The following is a 25,092-nucleotide window of genomic DNA, read 5'->3' as shown; positions in this document are numbered from 1 at the left end:
GATGAGCTCTGAAAAAAAAAGAGAAACAAAATCGGAGCTTGGAAAAAGGTACTGTTTGCGTTTGGTAGAGGAAGAATTACCTATCAAGTTGACAGGATAGCAGATGTCAATGCGAACAGCCTGCAAAGAGGTATGGGTAGTCAGACTTCTTTCATTACTACTTTGTACAATTGTCGAGTACTACGTGCAATGTTACAGCCGATCGGTGTAAGGATGGATGATCCGTGGATCCGAGCCCCGGAGTTGCACAGACATCTCCATGTGTTGATCCTTAATTACCTCCAATAAATTCATATGAATCCATATCGTATACTACTACGAGTATGTCCTACACGGACCAAATAAATGACCACACATGCTCCTTGCTGGCTAGGCTACGGCCACGGCCTATGAATCAGGACGCGCGAGAGCCCTAGGTAACCCCATGCCGCCACCATCAATGGCGTCCCGAGCTGCAAGCTCACACTGGCCACCAGTTGCACTGTTTTAACCATGTGTATGGAGCAAGCACCAGCATGGTCGGCGTCGTCAAGTTCAGAGAATGTATCCATGTACTACTGACCAGCCAACTAAGCTAACAAAGTAACCAACCCTGCTGCATATTCTTGATCTCTCCTTTTCCTTCCGTATGAATATTTCACATTTCGGATGCAAGTTTGAAAGATTCTCTTGCATCCCTCATAGAAGAACGAGTTGCTTCTATCTATATATATAAAGCATACAAATACAAGATCTAGCAACAAACGTCAACTTGTTGACGATAGTTTTCAAGCCAGAGTTTAAGAGACCCAGCCGCCTATTAAGAGGACGTCAAGGTCCAGGTCAAGTTGGTTGACGGAATCAGGATTAGGTGACACGGCCTCTGTCACTCATCGGTCAACCACCGTTCCTGCCTGGAATACTAGAAGCCAAGAGCATGCTTTTCTAGCAACTACACAATCTTTTCTTTTCTTCTTTGCGAAACTGCACAATCATTTTACAGTATCAGCCGAGTTAATTTGCTTAACCAACGTACACACTGTGAACAACTAATTTGTGATGGCTGTGTGTGTGCCGGGTGAGATCTGATTTTGGTCGGTTCGAGCAAATTCGGTCTTAGCCGCCATACCAGAAACAATACCATTTGATATATTTTTTTAAAGAAGCAATGCCATTTCATAATAGTAGTAATGCTGCCATGGCTAGGAAATGAAATGGAGTGGTAGGTAAGTGCGATCAATGTGGGTACCTGCTGCCTGGCTGGGGACATCCAATGCGAACTTCGCCAGCTGCATCAAAGGTCAGGTTACCGGTAGAGCTAGTGAGCGGACAGCAAGGCTTTTCTGAGCTCATTTTTTTTTTATCTTTTTGTTGTACGATTGGCTCATTCAATCGGTAGAGCTTGGTAGGTTCAGACTTTACTCGAACGGGGTCCTGTTATTAATCAGAAGATCCGTCAGAAAGTGTTAATAATAGTAGTAGTAATTCTATAACAGTGATGCAGATAAAGAAGATCAGTCTGACAGCTGACGGAGAACTTCCCCAAAGAGTGACGGAAAAACCCCATAAAAGGAACCGGTAACAGCCATCTATTATCCATGAAAAGGCACAGAGAAATCAATGGTGCTAACCTTCCAACTAAAAGTGCCAAGTGAAGCTGATGGGCTGCGTCTCCGTCCTCTGGTACTGCAAAAGATTATAGACATTGCAGTTACATCCAGTCAAAGCTAGTATAAATTTGGTCCGAAATGTTGTGCAGACACAAGATTATACTAGTATTTTGATCGTAACAAGTCAAACTATAGACTTTTAGTCTGAAAATGTTGTGCAGATACAGTACAAGATTATACTGTATATGATATTGCAATCGCATCACTTACTTCAGAAGATCAGTGCTAAATTGTTTGTGCTACCCTTCCGCGTGACTCTTGGCAGTTTCTGACTTCCTATACACCATGATCTCAGTACCTCTGGTTCGTCCGCAAACCGATGCGCGTGGAAGAGGGATTACGTTGTGGTTGGACAACCGTCCCGGATTTTACCTCTGTAACACTCATAACCAGGGTCAGCTGCTGTAAAGAATAAACAGTACTATAATAATCAACAAACAACGGCTAAACCTTGAAGGAAAACATAAGTGTTACTGCTTGGGATGGATCACTGCAGTTGTATCGAGAAAAGAACAATTCGTTGACAGACGATATGACAGAACTATTATGCCGAGTGACTATTCCAACGACTGATCCTGCGGGCCAACAACCGTTGAACAATACATCTGGCGCCACATCATCGCCTTGAATAACAAGCAGTGTGATCAGCAAACAATGGCTGAAACTTGCAAAGGAAAACACAAGCTTTACTGTTTGGAACAGATCATTGCGATAGTCTCGAGAGAAACGAACAATTCCTGGGCAGATGGTGACATAATTATGCCGAATGACTATTTCTCCGCGATACGACTGGCTGATCATGTGGGCCAAACGACCCTTAATCACAGATTTGGCGCCACATCGCCTACAAGATTAGCGTGAGGCTGCTCACGCGCTTAGCACCGCACGCTTAATTCTTGGAAGAGCTATTCCTTCCTTCCCAGACTCTCCCTCCCCAACCCCCCTCTCTTCCCCTCTCTCTCTAAACCTCTCTCTCCCTCTCCATCTCTCTAAACGTGGAGCTGAGCGGTTTTGGCTTAACCAGCCGGGCCCCACCTGGCGGTCCTTCTCCTTGGACGCGCACAACCTCGCTTGGCCATCTCCTCGTGCCCCTGCATATATAGCAAGGAAGCTCTCTCCTCTTCGCATCAGCAGGGGCGCCAGATACTGCTTGCCCGGCTTCTTCTCCACTCGATCCAAGCCATCTCTGCTTTCTCCAAGCTCCACTTCTTCCGTAAGTTCTTCCATGCCTTCTCTCTCTCTCTCTCTCTCTCCATGTTCCCTTTCTCTCAAGTTCTTCTGTGTTCACTCCAAGTTTCCTGTCCTGCAATCTCTCTCTCTCTCTCTCTCTCTCTCTCTCTCTCTCTACACACACACACATACACCAAACAAGAACTTTTCTTGTTCTCGGTTAGCAGATAATGTTGTTTTCTGTCACTGGAACGAGTCTTGCTCTCTGACTGCACCCAAGAAAACAACAGATCTTGAAAACTCAAGAGTCCACTTTCAGAAAAGATATATAGATAGAAAATACAGAGTCAGTGACAGCTCTCCTCATTTATTCTGAAGAGAGAGGGGGAGAAAGAAACACAAGGATTGCATTTTCTAGTCACGAGATGTGCAGAAAAGTACTACGAAACACCGTCGAGTCGCACCCCTCACTGTCCAACTAGTTCTTCTTCTCCCTTTCTTGGCAGATAAGGAACTGCCACCTCCAGTTTTCCTTTCTTATTCTTGGACTACACGGTCCAGATTGTTTGGTCGGTGCTATGCATTGATAAATTCAGGGGAGAGAGTGTAAAAAAAAGCTTGTGTTTGGCAAGAGAGTGTAGTAGAGTACTGACAGAATTTGTTGCAAACTTTCACCTCTGGTGCGCAGCTTGGAGGATGGAGGGGGCAAAGAAGCAGGTTTTCACGATCCAGGTGGAGGATGGAAAGCCCGGGAAGGATGGCCGGCCGGCGGTGGGGCCGGTGTTCCGGAACATACTGGCCAAGGATGGGTTCCCGCCGCTTGATCCTGACATGAGGACCTCATGGGATGTGTTCAGGTAAACACAAGCAACAGCAAAGTCCATCCATCCCTGTCTTGCTTTTCTCCTACTAAAATTTCAGTTAGATGGTAGCTTTCACTTTCAGCCTTGTACTTTACTCTGGTTTTTTCCCCTGGGCTATGTGCCTATGTTATACTGTACTGCAAAGACAAAGAGAACTAGCTGGTAATAATAACCAGTGCTCAATAAAGAAAGTAATCCGACCTCTGCTTCCATGTCAGACAGATTCATCTCCTTGTGTGTCACCTCCATGCATGTGATTTTTCCTCAAGGACAAAAAAAACAGTACTCTGCATGTGGTTTTTTCTTTACCAGCAACAGAAAAACACTGCTCTGCATGTGTGTGGCTGTTCAAAGATGGTACTGGGGACAGCCACATATCTGTTTTACCAAAACCAACTCTTGGATTCACATGTAAGGACAGGCATATGTGTTTTCCCCCAGAGAAGGACATGCATATGTCATGTTCTGGCCTTTTAGCATAAGGACATGTAACGCTTAGTTTTGGTCTTTTTCGCGGCCTTGGTTTTGATCTCTTTTGCTTACATCCCTTGCAGAACGGCAGCAGGCAAGTATCCAGACAACCGGATGCTTGGATGGCGTCCATTTAAAGATGGAGTGGTATGCGCATATACAACTAACGCCTAGGACAGTGAAGCTTATGCATCTACTGCTATATGCCTACTTTTGCTTAGATTGTTGTTGATGAGAATAACATCCCCCATTTTCATGTTTCTAGCCAGGGCCCTACTTATGGAAATCATACAAGGAGGTCTATGAGGAAGTCCTGCAAATTGGATCTGCGCTGCAGCAGCTCGGGGTGCAACCAGTAAGAACGAAAACATAAAGTCAACTTTTTCACTCCAGCTATATAAATTGGCATCTTCATATTTTGAAGAGCTTTACATTAATCAGAGATGTTGATGTTCCCATGCTTGATTTATGTCAGGGTTCCAGGGTTGGAATTTATGGATCCAACTGCCCTCAATGGGTGGTAGCAATGCAGGTACCCCATCTGAACGATAATACCCTTAATCTCCTTTGATTGATTAGGATAATCAATGCTAATCCCGCAATCAATTTTGCAGGCTTGCAATGGTTACAGCATAATATGTGTCCCACTGTACGATACCTTAGGTAAGCAGGAAACTGATAAATAATAGACCCTCGTCACAAAGTGTTTCAGATGCGCTCAAAAATAAAATGTTACAGATCAACCAATGCAAACATTTGAAACACGGCATTTATGTTTTTTTTATCAGAAATGGTAATATTATTTCTCTATTAGCATTAATAATATTTCCTTGAGATTTCAGGTGCTGGAGCTGTTGATTACATTATTGACCATGCTGAGATAGATGTTGTCTTCATACAAGACAAGAAAATAAAAGAAGTACAGCCAAATTTGTTAACTAAATTGAGCACCTTTAATATCTCGTCGGAATTAAGATTTCATAGTGAGTATTTCTTATTTGCAGATACTGTCCCCAAATTGCACATCTGCAACGAGGCTAAAAGGTAAGAAAATGGTAAAGTGGTTAAGGTCTCTCTGTTATTCCAGGAAGGATTAAATAGTCTAATTTCTTTTTCTCGAAAACATGTTTGCAGCATTGGTGGCATTCACCTCGGCAAATAATGAACAAATCAAAGATGCCGAGCAGATTGGGATGAAAGTGTACTCCTGGAATGATTTCTTAAAAATGGTGGGTAAAGAGAACCTATATATCTAAATAGCTGATCCCCACTATCTCTAATTATCTCAACATGCAGCTGCTAACTCAACAAATCACCATGCAGGGGGAAAGACCCACCTTAACATGCACCATGCATGCTACTTATATTCAATAAATATTCTACAACTATACAATAATCATGTATTTTTGTTTCAATTTTTATATTATTAATCCAAATACTAGTGTTTTATAGAACCAAATATCTTTAAAATAATTACAACCAATTCCTGCAGCAATGCTCAGGTATCATCTAGTTTACAAAGTTTGGTTCACAACTAAAATAAGTAGATCCATTCAGACTGCCAAGATGGAAGCAATGTTTGTGATGAAATATATGTGTTGATCAAGCAATAATTCTGAATTACATTTCAGGGAAAGGATAAACCAGTTCAACCTCGTCCACCGCAACCAAATGATACATGCACCATCATGTACACAAGTGGAACAAGTGGACAACCCAAAGGTGTTATGCTGAGCCATGAGAGCCATGGGATGTATGTAAAAGGGGTGGACCTCTTCATGGACCAGTTTGAAGATAAGGTTACTCCTTTCTATCAGATATAATGATGTGAATAAGCTTAATTCCAATTCAATAGATGGTTATCTTTAGCATAAATGTAAGCAAACTGGGTGGTTTCGGGTATGCAGATGTCAACGGAGGATGTATTTCTTTCTTTTCTCCCACTTGCTCACATTCTCGACCGCATGATCGAAGAGTATTTCTTCCACAAAGGAGCCTCAGTTGGCTATTACCATGGAGTGAGCAAATCCACATATTAGCCTTTCTACTTTCAATCTTATTGGTCATCATTCTTTCTTTAATATAACTGCACTGTTCTTTTTCGTCAGGATTTGAATGCCTTGAGAGATGATCTCATGGAGTTGAAACCAACTCTACTAGTTGGGGTGCCCAGAGTGTATGAAAAGATTTACGAAGGTGGTAAAAGAAAAATTATTGATATCAAATCAGCCTTCATATCAGCTAACTCAGATAACATTTTTATGATTGACTTTAGGTATTTTAAAGGCCTTAGCGGATCTCAGACCTCTCAGGAGGGTGATTTTTAATGCTTTGTACAACCGGTAAGTTGGTTAGCATCATGAATATTTATTGCAGTAAATAAATTATGTCATCTCACCATAGCTTTTGCAATCCAGCAAACTAGCAAGCATGAAAGCAGGCTACACACAAAAAACTGCTTCACCTTTCGCTGACATGCTGGCTTTTCGCAAGGTATTGTGTTCATAACTAAGAACCACTAGACACGAATTACTTTCAGAAAAATAAATAAAAGATCAGTAGCAGTTGTACTCACAGTGTCTGTATCTTACTTTTTTTTGTTGCATTTCCTTGCTTTAGGTCAAGGCAAGGCTCGGTGGCCGTCTTCGCCTACTAATCTCCGGTGGTGCACCCTTAAGTACTGAAATTGAAGAGTTCATGAGAGTGACCAGCTGTGCATACTTTATCCAAGGCTATGGTAATGCATGTAGACACTTTTCAGGGTTCAGATTTCTTCCTGCAGACTGCCATCACCACAGAAGTACAAATATATTTGTTTAAAGGACTCTAAAGCATCAACAAGTAGTTGCCAAAGGCAAACAAATAATAATAAAAATATGTCACCAGACTGGCAAACAAATAATAGAAAAAATATACCACCAGACTTGGTGAGTATACTTGTAGCTCAACTGCTCAAGTATGAGTTATAGTTGTATTTAGAACTGGAATGTATTGACCTGTTTTAACAAGTCACAAGATAACGATAAAGCTGGTTGCATATGTAGGTTGGGTCCATGTTTTCCTTACTGTATCCTATCCCCATTGCAAACACTAGTTTTAAGAGTTTTCAGCAAACTTTCTGTTTCGACTATTTCACTTATTGCACATTACTGTTTACAGCTCGAAGTAAAAGATTGTGGACATCTATTTTTCCTATTAACAAAGATACTGACATGCCACATAATCTTTTTCTCTCCATATGATGTTCCAAAATTGCATGGGTTAGTTATCAGTCCCTTTGTCAATGAAAAGGAACCAGTATAACGCTCGATTCTGTTGTCTCTGCTCAGGTTTAACAGAAACATTGGGACCTAGCACAGTCGGTTACCCTGATGATATGTCCCTGGTTGGAACTGCCGGTGTTGCCGCCACCTTCACTGAACTGCGACTGGAAGAAGTACCTGAGATGGGTTATGATCCACTTGGTGTTCCTTCTCGTGGTGAAATTCTCATTAGAGGGTCTACTGTCTTCACTGGGTACTACAAAAATCCTGAGCTCACAAATGAGGTCATGGTTGATGGATGGTTTCATACAGGTGAATAATCAATTTTAATTTAAACAGGAGACTAATGTAAATTTAAAATTATCATGTTCTGACACAATCTTGTTCTCAGGAGACATTGGGGAGATGACCCCAGATGGAATCCTGAAGGTTATTGACCGAAAGAAGAACATATTTAAGCTATCGCAAGGGGAGTATGTCGCAGTTGAGTATCTGGAGAAAGTATATGTCTTCCCTCCAATTATTGAAGATGTAAGGACAAACCCATTGAAATCATATGCTTATATTGACAGAGTCATGGCGCTACATACAATGTAATACTGTCATTTTTGTAGATCTGGGTGTACGGGGACAGCTACAAATCAATGTTAGTCGCAGTAGTTAACCCACATGAAGAAAACACCATGAAGTGGGCAGGGTCAAATGGCTACAAAGGTTCTTTCAGTGAAATATGCAAATCTGAAGGCCTTAAAGAGCATGTCCTTAAAGAGCTCGCAGCGGCTGCACAGAAGAACAAGGTAAGGCCATCTATTCACTTCTACATTGGACATTAAACATATTACATGGTTCATCATGTCATCCATCAAATTCTCCTAGCATTATGGACAACATGGTTTTCGCTTTTGCATTACAACAAAGAGGAACTCAGAAGTTTCTATAGAGTATAGCCTCCTTCGTTTTAAATCTTCACTGCATCTAAGCATCACATATATAACCCTCTTTGCATGTCTCGGATCAGCTACGAGGTTTTGAGTACATCCAAGGTGTAGTGTTGGATCCTGTGCCTTTTGATATTGAAAGGGATTTGGTCACTGCAACAATGAAGAAGAGAAGAAACTACATGCTAAAATATTATCAGGTAATATATTTTCATCTGCTGCAGTGTGATTTTTGTTGTTTTTACTAATTTTCAGGGTAAAAGCCAGTGTATTAGTATTGGTTCAAGTGAGCCCAATAAAATTGGTAAATCACATACAAAATCACTATTGATCTATGAACAGCTAAAGTTATAGCATACAGAGCCAACCTTGTGGTCCATATGTTGTAGAGCTGACTTCTTGGTCTTCGTCCATGTCCTCTCTTACTTCTTTTGAGTAATTCTAATTCATTGTTCTTCATGTGCAGCCTGAGATTGACAAAGTATACAAAGCATTGGAGGGTCAGAGGGCTGCGAACAAAGCAAAGTAAAGCTATGTGTTTTGTTAGGTCACATGCCGGAATACTATTGTAAATCTACTATTGAACGTTGGTAATCAAGACTACATAAAAGCAATAAAATGCATATTGTGTGGTGCATTGCGTATGTATATCCCCCCCCCCCCCCCCCCCCAAAAAAAATTCCGCCCCACTCTTTGAAATTTACATGTGTGGCGCACAGATAACAATTAAAACAGATTTTTGTGCTAGGCCGCGTATTTTGACCAACGGACAATTTCTATTAATGTCGTGTACGCCAGACTACGCGAGGGCCAATATGCAAGGGAGAACATGATCGACTCAGTCCCAGACTATATCGTTATGTCCCAAAGTATATTCATCATGCACATATTACATACCGACCAAACTGAAGATAGCAGCTTGCAAATCTGAATGGTGCCTCTGATGAATCCTTGAGACATATATTTATAACATCAAAAGATCATTAGTATTATCAGAAATAGCATACCTCGTGAACTATCAAAGAGACTTGCTGCTTGTCCGATGATAGCACCACTGGACTGTCCGAGTACATGCTTATAAATCTTCAATGATATGCTCAATCAAGTACGTTGGTCTGGTGGTGCCTGAGGTTTGTCGAAGTTCTCTAGGGCTACTCTTATAAATCTTCGTAAATATGCTCAATCAAGTGCATTGGTCCGATGGTGCCCATGTGTGTAAATATCCCACGGACCAACACATTCCATGTTGCTTCATTTGGACATATACCTTCATATAACATCTTCAAGAGATAGACCATGGCATCATCCAACCTGTGCTGACTGCACAGCCCTGACATCAGACTTGTGTATGCAACTATGTTGCGTGGACAATTAACTGCATTCATTCGACCTAACATCCAAGCAGCAGCCTTGACATTCCCTTCCTTGCAGTAAGCGTGAATTATCGCATTGAAAGTGAATGCATCTGGTTGAATTTGTTGGACTATCATCCTCCCGAGAAGAATTATAGCTTCTTTGTTCCTTCCCATCTGGCACAGACCACTAATAGTAGTGTTGTAAGATACTAGAGTCAACTCAAGCCCATGGTTTAGCATCTCGATCAGCATTCGAAGAGCGTCTTCGCAGTTTCCTTCCCTGAAAAGACCATGAAGCAACTCATTGTAAGTCCTGTCGTTTGGAGAGCATCCATATCTTCCCATACCATGGAACACACTCAAGGCTCTTCCCACTCTTCCGCATTCACACAGGCTTCTGATCAAGGTGTTGAATGTCAATGTGTTAGGAGGACAATTTTCCATCGACATCTTATCAATGAGATTCTCTGCCTGATCAAACATCGCCTTCTTGCAAAGCACATCCACCATATTTGTATAAACAACAACGTTTGGCTTGAAACCAGCATTTGTCATGTCATTCCATATTGACATGGCACCATCTAGGTCCCCAGCTTTGGAGAATCCGTCAATGAGAGTAGAATAGGTCCTTACATCAGGAAAACAACCGTTTTGCTCCATGCCAGTGAAAACAGACGATGCCCTCTTTAGATCACCAGTGTGGCAAAGGCCACGGATGAGAACATTGTAAGAGATTGTCGTTGGTGCCCATCCTTCAGCCACCATCCAATTCCACATGCCAATCGCGTCATGCGCCTTTCCATCATCGAAGAACCCTTTGACCAACACAGTGAATGTTTGAACATTTGGAGCACAACCTTCGGTTACCATCCTAGCCAAAATGGCGCAAGCCATCCTCAGCTCCCCGGCCTTGCAGAGCGCATCGACTATGCTTGTGTACGTGGCAGGTTCTGGGTGCAGTCCCCGGTGAATCATCTCGTCGATAACCGAGAGCACCTCCAGCATCCTGAACTGCCTGCAGAGCGCGTGAACGACGGCATTGTACGATGAGCACACAGGCACCGTCTCTGCCACGACCCTCCTGGCCTCGTCCACCCTGCCCAGCTTGCACAGCGCAGAAACGATCGTCGTATGGCTCACCGCGTCTGGCTGGCAGCCCTTCCTGGCCATTTCGTCGAGCATCTTGCGCGCGGCGTCGACCCGGTCGTTCTGGCACAGCGCCTTCATGAGCAGGTTGTAGGTGTACACGTTGGGCTCGACGCCGGCCTTCCTCATGTTGTCGTAGACCGGCACCACCGCACCGACCAGGTTCTCCCGGAGCAGCGCGTCGAGCAGGTGGTTATACACCCGCACGGTGGGCGCCGCGCACCCCAGGTCGTGCGCGCGGTAGAACGTCTTGAGCGCGCGGTCGGCCGCGCCGGCGCGGGCGAAGGCGCAGATGGCGGCGACGAGGGCCCCCTCGGGGCACGCCACCCCGCGCAGCCGCATCTCCTGCAGGGCGTACTGGACGCCGTCCACGTCGCCTGCCGCCGCGAGCCTCCTGACGGTGGCCTCATGGGCCCTCGCCGTGTCTCCGGCATCGGTAGAGGGCCTGTATCGCTCCGGCCACCGGATGGTGACTTGCGGGTTGCTCTTCCGGTGGTTAGGTGGCGGGGCGGTGGAGAAATGGCGGTCGTGGAGCCGCCTGAGCAGGAGGCGGCATTTGGTCGAACACATGGCGCGCAGCCAAAACTTCGAAGGTCCAACAGAGAGTAGGGGCCGCGTTTGTGTAAGCCACGGGTACCCTTCAGGCCGCCTAAATTGGATCGGCGGTCTCTCAAAGGCCCAATGTTGGGCCTGGTTTTGAAGCCCAGCCTAATTCAAATTGACACGAACTCATTCTCTCCTTTATTTATAAAAAAGTAGAGCATCGAATATTGATGGATCGAGCTTGTGTAGGTAGATATTGCCTGGTAGGGCCGATAGTAGTACACTGTTTGGGATGGAGTCAGGGCCCTTCTCACCCCCTACGAGTCGTCCGGCGGAAAACTTTTTCTGAGTGGGGTAAAAGAACTTGGAATCCTCGATCTCTTCCTTCAAGATTGAGATGAATCGAATCGTCGGAATGTGTACGAGATACCATAAGGGCCCAATATCTCAATAGCACCCTTGTCTAAAGCTTCGAATGAGACTGGATATCCGAAACGCAGGAACGATCTGACTAGAAAGTCATTCAAAACTTGATCGAAGAACCTTGCCAAACACTCTTTGTTGCTTGATCAGGGTCGCCACTTGTGGCTTTTCTCTCCGCATGACCCAGCTTGTATCCCTCTTAATGTCCAAGTTAATCAAAGTGTTGGCAACCCTAGCGGCAACTATGAGAGTGTCGCAAGAGAGTGCAAGCAGCGAGCGGTCAATCTTAACTGCAAATTTACCTTCAAAGAATGAATGGCAAATAAAGAAGTAGATAGTTTAGCTAAGTTTCCGAATTCTCTGACAAGGGGCGCCATGTTTGGTTTCACCTCCACGATCCTTATTGTATCCCGCTTCAAGTGGCTTTTGATTAATAAAACTTAGCTTTCCCCCCTAAAAATAATCAAAAGAAAAAAAACTATCTTTACCTAAAAAACTATCTAAAAAATTCAAAAGAAAAAACGAACTCAAAGTATGGGCAGCGAGAGACATCTGAGAAGCCTTCCGTTCTAGTCCCTCCGTCCTATAATATAAGTTGCTTTTTATGAGAAAAAGAATTTTGTTGCTTAATCATGATAATTACAAAACGTTTTGAGTCAACACATGAATTTCTTGAGGAACAAACCTCAACCAAACATCAGTACGAGTGAATTATGTCCCATTTGAGCTAAGCTATGAACGACCGAATTGCGAGAGTGACGTATCACAGATATGGTGTGCTCCCTTCAGTAGGCGTTTGATCTCCACAACCAAGGCTGCCCCCGGCGAAAGATCCTTCTCCTCAATCATTGTAATAACATCTTATATTTATACGCTGTAATAACATCTTATATTTATACGACAAAGGGAGTACCTAAGAGAAACTCATTTGGGGTGAGAGAAGCGGCTAAGAGGCAATGATTAGAGTAAGGAGTTGATATGGCAGCAATGACCTCTTCGTTGAATAAGTTATCTGGGCTTTGTCCCTTCCCGCACTGTGTTTGTTTACCGTCGACAAGGAGCAAGTGGAGGTGGGTCTTCACCAGTTGAATCTTCGTCATACATGTTATACATGTTCCTCTGCAAGGTGGAGAATGTTCTTCTTTCCTAACGACAACAATGAGCGGTGGTTTCCACCCTCGGGCGGCTCAAACGACTTCAAAAACCTTAAGGGCGGGTTCACTCTGTGAATGTCGGGTAGGCCGACGGCCGATTAGCCGACATTAATGCGAGTAGCCTTGCCGCCCTGTCTAGCCACGTTCGCTTCATCGGCATGAATAAGACGCAGAGAGCAGCGAGAGAGGAGCTTTAGGATGACTCCGAATTGCCAAAGTCCAATGTGTCAACGTCCAGACTCCCACAAACCTCCCGCACTTTGTTGCCGGTTTGTGGGATTCCAGACGCCTAGGCCGGTCCGGATAAATTTGTTGACCTCAGTTAAATGGACACTATATGGACAAAATTGTCCAAACCATCCATTGCAGTAGAGTTGCACAGTGAATTAGTATGTAAATCCCAGAAAGGACATGGGAAAAGCCCCCCCCCCCCCCCCCCAAGCCTGCATGAATTCCGACATGGCAAAAGATCCTGGAACTCAGCATGCCAATTTTTTCAACAAGTACCTCCACAGTACTATAGTCTATCTTCACAAATAAATTATGTAGTGAATCAGCAGTCAAACTTGTGTACTCTCGAATCCAGGATCTAAGAGACAGTCATAGCACCGACAAAGCACTTAAGCCATCATACTGATTTTATGAAACCATGAGCGATGGCTCGAATCCATAGTCAATCCTACATGATGAGTTCCCACGGTAGATTTCTCACACTTGTATTGCGAGTTTGCTTACTTTGGACATTGGAAACTTTCGCAAAAAGCACCTTCACAGTACCATAGTCGTAGTATCTTCATAAATATAATCAGCAGTCAAACCTGTGTACCCTTAGAGAGCGCTCCAGAACCGGAGAGTCATAGCACCGACAGAGCACTCAAGCCATCTCATGTTAAGCAGGCGTACTTAATGCCATGTGCCCAAGATTTGCCGGCCGCTCAGCGCGCAACGCCATGTGAGGAGGTCTACCATGACCATGAGAAACACACGCGACGAGAGAGTGAGAGAGAGACAAGAAGCACCGCTGGATCTGAATCGAATCTGATTGCTTGCTTAACCATCATCATTGACATTCCATTATTGAAATTGTACACAAATAACAAATGCAACCGCCGTGCTGTACACGTACAGCGTAGGGATCTACACCGCCCAGCGCCACCGCCCAGACCCCAGAGCCAGTGACACTCTCTCAACCCTCAACAGTCAACAGTGTGAGCCACACTGGCTTCAGTTCAGGACCAGATCAGATTAGACTACTATTATCATCACCACCAACTAGCAAGCCTTATTAGTATTATTGATTGATTGAAACCATCACCGTCATCATACAGCTTGCGCTCGGGACTGACTTACCAGGTGCCGCCATGGCCGCCGGGAAGTCCACTCCACCGGTTGGTTAGCAGCGTGGAACCCGGGGGAGCGCGCAACACACGCTAGAGAAGGTTCATTTACAGCGAGGCCTCCTCGAGGGGCGCTAAACAAAGCCTCGGATTTACATCGGCCAGCCTGTCGTGGGGGAGCTTTCAAAATGGCGGCGAGCGGGAGGGCGTGTCGGCGGGGGCCTTGGCACGGCCGGCGGTCATGCCCGGCCGACGTGCTCGTGCCGCGGCCGTTCCCCCCTCGGGACGGATCTCCAGCCCCGGTGGTGCGTCTCGTAGTTGCTGCAGAGGTTGAAGGAAAGCAAAGGCATCAGCAGCACATCATAGCATGGTTGGTACAAACGAAATGGGAGAGGCTCCAGATCTTGAGATTTCGGGTTTCAATGAGATGCATTGTTTGGAAATTGACTGAGTTTGCATACTTGGGAGCCGCGGAGGTGGAACCGTGAGGTCTGACGTTAGAATGGTTCTTCTTGTAGAACCGGATGGAGATCAGGCTGCTATGCTCTCTAACTGAAGATTCAGGTGATCCGTGGAAGCTTACTCCAGATGCTTGCCTGGAGCAAAACCCTGTAGTGTAGAAAAACAAGGGATTTTAGTGTGCCAATTTTCCCTGAAGACCAACGGCTTTTTGGTCAACATGGCTTAACAAACAGTTAACAGTATGTAGTGTTTGACTACTTGAATCAATATATATACCACACAAGTGGATCTTTGCATTGCCCAATGTAAAAAATATGCCATCCGCAACTATGTCTAAACTAAACATTAACTCTTGCATAAATGCCATGGATGAACAATTTGACAAGCAAGGGCATGGTAAGAAACTATAATGTGAACATTAATTAAGAGTCTGATATATATACAGTTGATTGCTCAATAATAGAACTGGCTGTTAAAATAAGGTAAATTCTAATGAACGAATAACAATACTGCCTAGATTCATGCTATGTACCAAAGATTTGATATGATTAATTGTCAAGTATATAAAATTTATCACAGGGAAATTTGCATTTGACAAAGTTAATCTCAGGACCAAGAAAGGTTTTGCTTCATTTGTAAACTAAATTATGTTCTTCCATACAAGCATGACATATGTATATGAGATAGCAGTGATAATACTTTTGTAACTAATTTGGTATACCTTGCCAGAGTATGACGAGGCAGAAGATAATGGTGATGATCATGGGACAAAAATTGCTATTTGAGGAACCCTGTTTGCCATTCTTCATCTTCTTCAAAGCCTTCATCCGCTCAATCCTTGCCCGCTTCAACAAAGCAAGCTCATTCAGCTCGTTGAGGAGCTTCTGGTCAGAAGCATCCAACGGCAAATGCGTCGGCGGCCTCGGTGGCCGCGGGGGCTTCTTGGAGCTGGACCGCTTCTTCTTTGCCTTCTCACCTCCAGAACTGTCCAGAAGGCCCAGCTTCTCCTCCCCTTCGGACTTCCTGTCATCTCCATTCTTGGAAGCGGTTTCCATGGCGGGCGAGGAACAATCCATGTGCTGATTCCCGTCATCCTTGGTGTGCATGACGCGATTCAGCCCGCCATTTGGCGGTGTTCTGGGTGGGCTCACCGCAAAATTAGCATCCATTCCATGGCCATGCTCGCTGATAACAACGCTGTTCCCACTCTCCAGGTCAATCAGAGCATCCCGCTCGCCCGCGCCCTTGGCTTCCATCAGAACTGGAGAAACAACGCCTCTAAAGCATCAAGAGACAAAATCTCTGGCTCCCACTTTGACCTGGGACCAACACTCGGATCAAATGTTCTCCTCCCAAAATCGCAAGAAACAGCCTCTGGAAAACTGCCTGCCTGCCTACCTGCACAGACAAGTTTGGCCACAAGTTAGGTCAGTTGGTTAAAAGTCCGCATTCCACAGAGTTGTAACCATGGGTTTCAAACAACGGAAACAAAATTCAAGACTTTCTCCGCCAGAATTACCAAACCATCTAACAGATCAGCACCATGAACCGCGCCTAATCGCAACACGAAAATGGAAAACCAGCCATGTAACTAACACACAACACAAGGATAACAATGGTGGGAGACACCACCAAAGTCCAAAGGGAGGTATAAATTAAAGGAGGGAGGAGGCTTCCTTGGATTCTAAGGACAGCTCGTCAAAAAGGAAGAGCTGCAACAACCCCAAATACCTGAATCAAGAAGAAACCTGGGAGAGAATCACGCAAAGCCCCCAAATCTTTACACACGCAGGGCGCCGCCGCCGCTACCCACTCTGCCTCCTTTCACACGCACCTTTGCATTGCAATCAAACAAAGCATCGCATCGGTTACACATGGCGGACGCGCTGTCCCTCCATTGTTTTCTGTTGCTTCGTTTCAGGGGAAACCGGCGGGCGAGCCGAGAAACAAATGGAGGGGCTGGTTACGGCATGGAACCACCACCATTTTTTCAGGGACAGCGACGGCTATTTTTAGCTTTCCCCAAAACCAGAAGAATCTGGCGAGCGGGCGTCCGCATTTCAAGCCATTCTAAACAGGGGAAAGCAGAGCAGGCCCCCTAATTTGGTGCTGAGAGTAGCAGCAGCAGAAGCACGCAAATTTCCGCCCAAATCGGGGCAGCAAATCCGCCGAAAGGCAGGAGAAAGCTGGGGAAATTAGTTAATTAATTCGGCAGCTAAACAGCCCGGCAAACGAAACGAACAAATCGGTGGAAATGTTTGGATTTTTGTTGACCTATCCGGTGCTGGAAACAAGCGGAAGCGACGGGGGAAGGGATGGCCGCGGAAGGGAACCGGCCCCGCAAGAATCCAAGGGAATGCCGCTCCGCCGAGCAAATCGAGACGGGGAAAGGGACGGACACGCGGACGCGATGCATGAGCAGGGACGAAACAGCTCGAGCAGAAACCATGGAGGCAATCCCCAGCCTGCGATCCATGGAGGTCAGCGGAGGAGGAGGCTCGCTTGAACAGCACTGAGTAAACAAAATCCAATAAAAAAGATTCAAAACAACGGCTCTATCACGCATGATGATATAATAATCAACCGAAGCAAAAGAAGCAATCTTTGCGCCCAGCCCCATGATGGCCCGGGACGAGGAGCAAAGCGCATCAAGAATCCCGACCCTTTTCCTCCCCACAAATCAAGAAGAAATCCCCAACCAACGGGCGCAAAAAGTAGAGCGGTGAACCCACCTATCCGGCGCCGGCGAATGATGGCCGATCTCTCCCCGGCGAATCAAGAACTCCGCGGCGCAGGGAGAGGCGCCAATCCAGGTGCGGAGCGAGGTGGGGGGAGGCGACCTGGCTGAGGGATCGAGGAGGGGAGGGGAAGGACCGGAGGAGGAGGCAGCGGTGGGGGTGGGGGTCCCTGCCCTGGGGTGGGGGGTGGGGTGGTATGGTGCGGGTTGGAGCTTGGAAGCATCCGGATTTGCCTCGGATATCACGCGCCCCTTTTTATTTAACCTCCCAGATTTGTTCGCTTTGTGGGCGGGCTGTTTTCTTCCCCTCGGCTCCTTTTTGGGGGTGCCCGGGTTGGTGGGGACGAGACGCTAGCCGTCGGATCGGAGGACGGACGGCTAAGATGAGAGAAAGAGGGAGCGGCGGGGGTTTCATTTGATTAGTTTGTTGGTGGCTGAATTTAGGACGGCCGAGGGAGGGAGAAAAATGGGTATCGGAGAGAGAGGAGGGGCATTTTTCATAGTTGCGGGAGGAATATTCGGTTACACTACGTGTCCTCCTCTTCGTCCTTCTCGTGTCGTGCCAACAAACAAACGATCGAATAATAGTGTTTTATACGACCACTCTCTCTCTCTCGGCAGGGATTCGTCGGTTCAATATACTTAAGAGCAACTACAACGGCCGATCCAAGCGGACCGCGATTTCGTTTGCCTTTTGTCCATTTAAGTCGGCCGCCCACCCGGTGTCCGCCCTGTTTTTCATATGGGTCGGCAGCGCACCCAACGCGCCGACCCATATGTGCAGGCGTGGCCGGCTGGCCATCCAATTTTACATTGATTTGCATTCAAACATATTGTGAAATGAAATAACAAGTGAAATAGTTTAGCCGCCCAAATAAATAGTATAGTTTTTACAAGCCAAATATAAATAAAAATGTTTCACATAGTTTTGCAAACGAATAAAAGAAGATACATCTATTGGTTGCCAACATGAGTCCACATATACTCAACCAAACCATTTTGCAGTTGCATGTGAGTTTTCCAATCACGCATGTCTTCATGAAACTGAGTGAACTCCTCAAATGTTGCCGCTACTCCATGCTCAGGCACAACATTCTCATCCTGAAACTGAAAGCCTTGATCGTACAAACGTTTTGGATGCTCGTCTTCTACTATCATATTGTGCATGATCACACAAGCAGTCATCACCTCCCATAGTATTAGCAGGATACCGAACGATGCCCCCATCGAGATTGCAAAACACCAAAGGCACGCTCGACATCCTTTCTAGCACTCTCTTTCTCTTGTGCAAATCTTTTTCTTTTCTCTCCGACAGGGTTGGGTATTGTCTTGACAATAGTGGTCCACTGAGGATAGATACCGTCACCCAAATAGTACCCTTTGTCGTAGTTATGGTCGTTGACAGTAAAGTTCACCGGTGGGCTGTTGCCTTCGGCAAGCCTAGCAAACACCGGCGAGCGCTGAAGCACGTTGATATCATTGTGTGATCCAGCCATGCCAAAGAAAGAGTGCCAGATCCAGAGATCTTGAGACGCCACGGCCTCTAGTATGACAGTGCAAGCCCTGACATATCCCTTATATTGCCCTTGCCAAGCAGAAGGGCAGTTCTTCCACTCCCAGTGCATGCAGTCTATGCTGCCAAGCATCCCCAGGAAGCCCCTGCTGGCATTCATCGCCAACAAACGGGTTGTATCTTCAGCTGTCGGCTCTCTCAAGTACTCAGGGCCAAACACAACAATCAAAGCCTTGCAGAACTTATACAAGGACTCTAGGCATGTAGACTCGCTCATACGGACGTACTCGTCAATGAGATCACCGGGCACTCCGTATGCAAGCATTCGGATGGCGGCAGTGCATTTCTGATAAGAGGAGAAACCAATCTTGCCGACGGCATCCTCTTTGCACTCGAAGTAGTCATCATAGCCGACCACTCCCTCTCTAATACGGTTGAAAACATGCCTACTCATACGGAACCGGCAGCGGAATTTGTGATGTTTGAACAACGGGTTTGTTGTATCAAAGTAGTCCTTCCAGAGAAGGAAATGCCCGCTCTCTCGGTTACGATTCAACGCTGGAAGGTGGCCCGGAATGAAGCCACGGAACAACGTCCGCTGGTTGTTGAGGTGGTGATGGACCAACACGGCAACCAATATCTCCTCCTCGTCATCGGACGATGAATCGTCGGAGTCGCAAAGGAAATTGTGGAAAAAGAACTCGTCGGCAGAGTCCATTTTCGTACCTTGGCAAACTGTCGAACAGCTTGCGGGAGACGGCCGGCGAGGGGAGACGCGGCGCCCACAGACCAGCTAGCTGCCCTGCCAGCGTCCGACGAGTGTGACGGCGTCCGACGAGCGTGCCGGTCGAATGTGGCGGGGCGGCGAGGCGTCTTCTTGGTCGCGGGCGGCTGTGCGGTGGGGAAGCGGCGGTGGGAACGAGTTTGCTCTCCGGCGGCAAAACGGCGGCGGCGGGCGACTGGGGCAGGGGCGGCAGCTGGAAGAATCGCCGGCAAAAATGGACGGCGGCGTCGGTGACGGAGGAGGCGGGGCGAGCGTTGCTTGTTGGCCGGGGGGTGAGAGGGGAGGCAAATGTGCCACAGACCAGCGGGCCGGGGACAGGAGTAGGCGAGCGCGCGCGTCCGTCGCGTGTCCGCGCCGACGCAAGTCAGGCTCAAAAATGGGAATGGGTCGCCCGCGGACGAAAAACGGACACGCGTCCGTTTGAGTCGGCGCGGACAGAACGCGCCGACCCAAACGGACAGCCACGGACGAAGTGGGTCGTCCCATTGAAGTTGCTCTAAGAGTTTCTTCTTTACGAAAAAGTACTTTTGAAGCGGAATCATCCGTGTGAAATATTAGCTTCTGTGTACGATTATTCGCAGTGCCATTTTTCCTATGTGTCTCTTGATTCCTCCGAAAAAGAATAGAGAGAGAGGGAGAGGAGCTTTTTACTTGCCCGTGACATAAAACAAATGGCATGGCATGGCTTTGCGACCCTTATCTTATCTTGAGGCGTACGTATGTATGTAGAGTATGTGCGTGCAGCTGCAGCTGTGTAATTTAAGCTAAAGATTTGGACCGAACCTGCCCGCCCACCACCCACTCACCGACAAGCGAGCAGGCAGTTCGCCATTGCCCGGTCTCATCCCCTCCAATCCCATCCTGCCCCGACTAGAGAGAGCCTCGCCACTAATGGACAACCGGCTCCCTCATCTAATCTCCACGTACTGTACCACCTCGGTTGTTCCACCCACAACTGGCAGCAGCAGCAGCAGCTGGTAAACAACTTACAGATAACCAATGGATGAACATCTGGAGACCTATAATGCATCCATCCCTCTCTCGCTAGCTATCATCTACTAGTACGAGTACGAGTTGTCTAGTTCCATTGTAGCGTTGCCGTCCCGTCCCACGAGACAGGCACGAACGGGCTCTATCCATCCATCCAGCTAGCTTTTGCTTTGCTTTGCTCGTGGGGTCGACAAATGGAAAGGAGGTCGACACGACATGTCTGCACTGCTCGCCAGCTCGGCGAAAGGGGGCGGCGACCGCCGGCCGCGAGGGAGTGCTGCGCGCGTCGACGCTGCCTGTCATCCGCTCATCCGCTACGTGCTACGCAGTCGACACAAAGAAAACAGGGCTTGCAAAAACAACGGAGAGAAAGAAAGGCAGAATGGGTAGCTTTAGACTTGGACCATATCCAGAATTGTTGGTGTCCGATTTGTTTGTTGGTTTCGGCGTGCGAGGCCTTGGTTTTGCTTTTGTGATGGAGCTGTGCACGTAGAGCGCGACTTTCGTTTTGTTTCTTCGTTTTTGAGAGGAGACTTTCGTTTTGTTTGCAAGACCCGCGTCCATGACTTTCAGGTCAATGCCTCCATTGGGTTGACGGCCTTTCTTTTTTCTCCTTGTCACACATGGTGACACTACTCTGGCGTGGCTAGGTCATAAGACAATCGTACAGATAATGGTGGAGCTGTTCGTCGAGATAATAGCATCTCGTTTTATATACAAAAATATGTGAGCTGACAAGCATTTCATAACATTGACTCTAAGATAATCAAAAAATAAATAAACACGAGTGCCCTTGTTCGTCATATCGGTAAAAACTATACCATTCTCGCACCGGACGATACCGACACTTTTCGTGTCGCGTCCTGCAGAGGTAATCAGTGGATGCTCGCGGTCAAAGTCGAAGCCGTTGTGTCGTCGGAGCGATGTGTTCAGACTGCAGTCATATGCATCACATGTCTTGCGTGGTCGGCTCCATCTTTCCCACGCTGGCTTTCAGTGTTCGGCGCATGGAGTTACATTTCATCCTCGCACGCGAGTCGGTGCAATATTTGCCTTTCAAGAATCGACCGAGAACTAGTCGCGCATTTCAAAGACGACACACTCAGTTCAACCTCAATCGGGAAGCGGTCGAGTTCAAGGACTAATTAAGGGACCACTGGCGGTGTCATGTACTAGGGATACGTAAGGCCATCGGAAGTCGGCTCACCAGGACAAGTAGAGGCCCACCAGGCCAGCTACCCTGCCTACGGTATCCTGAGGCAGAGGAAGTCGGCTTGGGGTCCTAGACAAGCCGACATGGAGATCGCGAAGGACTCTTAACCGCCGTAGCCGAGTAGTGTTGGGGATCGTAGCAGAAATTTAAAATTTTCTATGCATCACCAAGATCAATCTATGGAGTCATCTAGCAACGAGAGAGATGAGTGCATCTACATACCCTTGTAGATCGCGAGCGGAAGCGTTCAAGTGAACGGGGTTGATGGAGTCGTACTCGTCGTGATCCAAATCACCGATGACCGAGGGCCGAACGGACGGCACCTCCGCGTTCAACACACGTACGGTTGGGAAGACATCTCCTCCTTCTTGATCCAGCAAGGGGGAAGGAGAGGTTGATGGAGATCCAGCAGCACGACGGCGTGGTGGTGGAAGTAGCGGGGATCTCGGCAGGGCTTCGCCAAGCTCAGCGAGAGGGAGATGAAGGAAATATGCCCTAGAGGCAATAATAAAGTTATTATTTATTTCCTTATATCATGATAAATGTTTATTATTCATGCTAGAATTGTATTAACCGGAAACATAATACATGTGTGAATATATAGACAAACAGAGTGTCACTAGTATGCCTCTACTTGACTAGCTCGTTAATCAAAGATGGTTATGTTTCCTAGCCATAGACATAAGTTGTCATTTGATTAACGAGATCACCTCATTAGGAGAATGACGTGATTGACTTGACCCATTCCGTTAGCTTAGCACTCGATCGTTTAGTATGTTGCTATTGCTTTCTTCATGACTTATACATGTTCCTATAACTATGAGATTATGCAACTCCCGTTTACCGGAGGAACACTTTGTGTGCTACCAAACGTCACAACGTAAATGGGTGATTATAAAGGTGCTCTACAGGTGTCTCCAAAGGTACTTGTTGGGTTGGCGTATTTCGAGATTAGGATTTGTCACTCCAATTGTCGGAGAGGTATCTCTGGGCCCACTCGGTAATGCACATCACTATAAGCCTTGCAAGCATTGTGACTAATGAGTTAGTTGCGGGATGATGTGTTATGGAACGAGTAAAGAGACTTGCCGGTAACGAGATTGAACTAGGTATCGAGATACCGACGATCAAATCTCGGGCAAGTAACATACCGGTGACAAAGGGAACAACGTATGTTGTTATGCGGTCTGACCAATAAAGATCTTCGTAGAATATGTGGGAGCCAATATGGGCATCCAGGTCCCGCTATTGGTTATTGACCGGAGACGTGTCTCGGTCATGTCTACATAGTTCTCGAACCCGTAGGGTCCGCACGCTTAACGTTACGATGACAGTTTTATTGAGTTTTGATGTACCGAAGGAGCTCGGACTCCCGGATGAGATCGGGGATATGACGAGGAGTCTCGAAACGGTCGAGACGTAAAAATCGATATATTGGACGACTATATTCGGACTTCGGAAAGGTTCCGAGTGATTCGGGTATTTTTCGGAGTACCGGAGAGTTACGGGAATTCGTATTGGGCCTTAGTGGGCCATACGGGAAAGGAGAGAAAGGCCTCAAAAGGTGGCCGCACCCCTCCCCATGGTCTGATCCGAATTGGACTAGGGAAGGGGGGCGCACCCTTCCTTCTTTCTCCTTTCCCCTTCCCTTCTCCTACTCCCACAAGGAAAGGAGGAGTCCTACTCCCGGTGGGAGTAGGACTCCCCCCTATGGCGCGCCTCTCCCCTTGGCCGGCTGCCTCCCCCTTGCTCCTTTATATACGGGGGCAGGGGGGCACCCCAGAGACACAACAATTGATCCTTGAGATCTCTTAGCCGTGTGCGGTGCCCCCCTCCGCCATATTACACCTCGATAATACCGTTGCGGAGCTTAGGCGAAGCCCTGCGTCGGTGGAACATCATCATCGTCACCACGCCGTCGTGCTGACGAAACTCTCCCTCAACACTCGGCTGGATCGGAGTTCGAGGGACGTCATCGAGCTGAACGTGTGTAGAACTCGGAGGTGCCGTGCGTTCGGTACTTGATCGGTCGGATCGTGAAGACGTACGACTACATCAACCGCGTTGTGATAACGCTTCCGCTGTCGGTCTACGAGGGTACGTGGACAACACTCTCCCCTCTCGTTGCTATGCATCACCATGATCTTGCGTGTGCGTAGGAATTTTTTTGAAATTACTACGTTCCCCAACAGGAGAGGTGTCACGGGAGGGAGAGGGAGGTGCCAGGGGCTGTGGTGCGGCTGCCCTCCCTCCCCCCTCTTTATATAGGCCCCCTGGGGGGGGCGCCGGCCCTGGGAGATCCCATCTCCAAGGGGGGCGGCGGCCAAGGGGGTGGCTTGCCCCCCAAGCCAAGTGGGGCGCCCCCCACCCCTAGGGTTTCCAACCCTAGGGGCAGGGGAGGCCCAAGGGGGGCGCACCAGCCCACCAGGGGCTAGTTCCCTTCCCCACTTCAGCCCATGGGGCCCTCCGGGATAGGTGGCCCCACCCGGTGGACCCCCAGGACCCTTCCGATGGTCCCGGTACAATACCGGTGACCCCCGAAACTTTCCCGATGGCCGAAACCTGACTTCCTATATATAATTATTCACCTCCGGACCATTCCGGAACTCCTCGTGACGTCCGGGATCTCATCCGGGACTCCGAACAACTTTCGGATTTCCGCATACTAATATCTCTACAACCCTAGCGTCACCGAACCTTAAGTGTGTAGACCCTACAGGTTCGGGAGACATGCAGACATGACCGAGACGACTCTCCGGTCAATAACCAACAGCGGGATCTGGATACCCATGTTGGCTCCCACATGTTCAATGATGATCTCATCGGATGAACCACGATGTCGAGGATTCAATCAATCTCGTATGCAATTCCCTTTGTCAATCGGTACGTTACTTGCCCGAGATTCGATCGTCGGTATCCCAATACCTTGTTCAATCTCGTTACCGGCAAGTCACTTTACTCGTACCAAATGCATGATCCTGTGACCAAACACTTGGTCACATTGAGCTCATTATGATGATGCATTACCGAGTGGGCCCAGAGATACCTCTCCGTCATACGGAGTGACAAATCCCAGTCTCG

The 25,092-nt window shown here is 47.2% G+C and overlaps 3 protein-coding genes and 1 long non-coding RNA gene across 5 annotated transcripts; 1 reads left to right on the top strand and 3 right to left on the bottom strand.

The window, feature by feature from the left end:
• Window positions 1-27: 27 nt before the first annotated feature.
• LOC123180314 (uncharacterized) lies at window positions 28-6,914 on the bottom strand. The gene is made up of 5 exons (XR_006490868.1): window positions 6,745-6,914; window positions 1,860-2,023; window positions 1,611-1,665; window positions 1,229-1,413; window positions 28-120 (listed from the first exon to the last, which is right to left on the bottom strand). It is a non-coding gene; the product is annotated as an uncharacterized lncRNA (long non-coding RNA).
• On the top strand, window positions 2,574-8,991 carry LOC123180312 (long chain acyl-CoA synthetase 1). The gene is made up of 20 exons (XM_044592331.1): window positions 2,574-2,862; window positions 3,508-3,676; window positions 4,237-4,300; window positions 4,419-4,508; window positions 4,629-4,685; window positions 4,768-4,816; window positions 4,996-5,072; window positions 5,158-5,197; window positions 5,288-5,382; window positions 5,785-5,952; window positions 6,061-6,171; window positions 6,262-6,349; window positions 6,429-6,495; window positions 6,571-6,646; window positions 6,773-6,890; window positions 7,483-7,728; window positions 7,808-7,947; window positions 8,031-8,213; window positions 8,435-8,554; window positions 8,821-8,991. The coding sequence occupies exons 2-20, from the start codon at window positions 3,516-3,518 to the stop codon at window positions 8,881-8,883; spliced, it is 2,013 nt and encodes a 670-aa protein (XP_044448266.1). The 5' UTR covers window positions 2,574-2,862; window positions 3,508-3,515; the 3' UTR covers window positions 8,884-8,991.
• LOC123180313 (pentatricopeptide repeat-containing protein At3g48810) lies at window positions 8,249-11,491 on the bottom strand. Its single transcript, XM_044592332.1, has 2 exons — window positions 9,362-11,491; window positions 8,249-8,821 (listed from the first exon to the last, which is right to left on the bottom strand). The coding sequence occupies exon 1, from the start codon at window positions 11,423-11,425 to the stop codon at window positions 9,512-9,514; it is 1,914 nt and encodes a 637-aa protein (XP_044448267.1). The 5' UTR covers window positions 11,426-11,491; the 3' UTR covers window positions 8,249-8,821; window positions 9,362-9,511.
• A 2,526-nt stretch (window positions 11,492-14,017) lies between these two features.
• LOC123180310 (uncharacterized) lies at window positions 14,018-17,715 on the bottom strand. 2 transcript variants are annotated; one of them, XM_044592329.1, is made up of 4 exons: window positions 17,507-17,715; window positions 15,496-16,172; window positions 14,774-14,921; window positions 14,018-14,633 (listed from the first exon to the last, which is right to left on the bottom strand). In XM_044592329.1, the coding sequence occupies exons 2-4, from the start codon at window positions 16,028-16,030 to the stop codon at window positions 14,552-14,554; spliced, it is 765 nt and encodes a 254-aa protein (XP_044448264.1). In that variant the 5' UTR covers window positions 16,031-16,172; window positions 17,507-17,715; the 3' UTR covers window positions 14,018-14,551. The 2 variants fall into 2 exon arrangements, with proteins under 2 accessions (XP_044448264.1, XP_044448265.1); XM_044592330.1 differs by lacking the exon at window positions 17,507-17,715 and adding an exon at window positions 16,506-16,805.
• Between the last annotated feature and the right edge of the window lie 7,377 nt (window positions 17,716-25,092).

The sequence above is a fragment of the Triticum aestivum genome, chromosome 1D, assembly GCF_018294505.1.
Source record: "Triticum aestivum cultivar Chinese Spring chromosome 1D, IWGSC CS RefSeq v2.1, whole genome shotgun sequence".
In the NCBI taxonomy this organism is placed as follows: Eukaryota; Viridiplantae; Streptophyta; class Magnoliopsida; order Poales; family Poaceae; genus Triticum; species Triticum aestivum.
This window is presented reverse-complemented; position numbering and strand designations above follow the sequence as displayed.

Excerpts from the sequence above, each read along its gene's own strand:
- LOC123180312 (XM_044592331.1), top strand. The coding sequence starts at position 3,516 with ATGGAGGGGGCAAAGAAGCAGGTTTTCACGATCCAGGTGGAGGATGGA. Across the intron at positions 4,686-4,767 it reads AATGGGTGGTAGCAATGCAG|GCTTGCAATGGTTACAGCAT; the intron begins GTACCCCATCTG and ends TCAATTTTGCAG. Across the intron at positions 5,953-6,060 it reads TGGACCAGTTTGAAGATAAG|ATGTCAACGGAGGATGTATT; the intron begins GTTACTCCTTTC and ends TCGGGTATGCAG.
- LOC123180313 (XM_044592332.1), bottom strand. The coding sequence starts at position 11,425 with ATGTGTTCGACCAAATGCCGCCTCCTGCTCAGGCGGCTCCACGACCGC.
- LOC123180310 (XM_044592329.1), bottom strand. The coding sequence starts at position 16,030 with ATGGAAGCCAAGGGCGCGGGCGAGCGGGATGCTCTGATTGACCTGGAG. Across the intron at positions 14,922-15,495 it reads CCTCGTCATACTCTGGCAAG|GGTTTTGCTCCAGGCAAGCA; the intron begins GTATACCAAATT and ends TCTACACTACAG. Across the intron at positions 14,634-14,773 it reads TCCACCTCCGCGGCTCCCAA|CAACTACGAGACGCACCACC; the intron begins GTATGCAAACTC and ends CAACCTCTGCAG.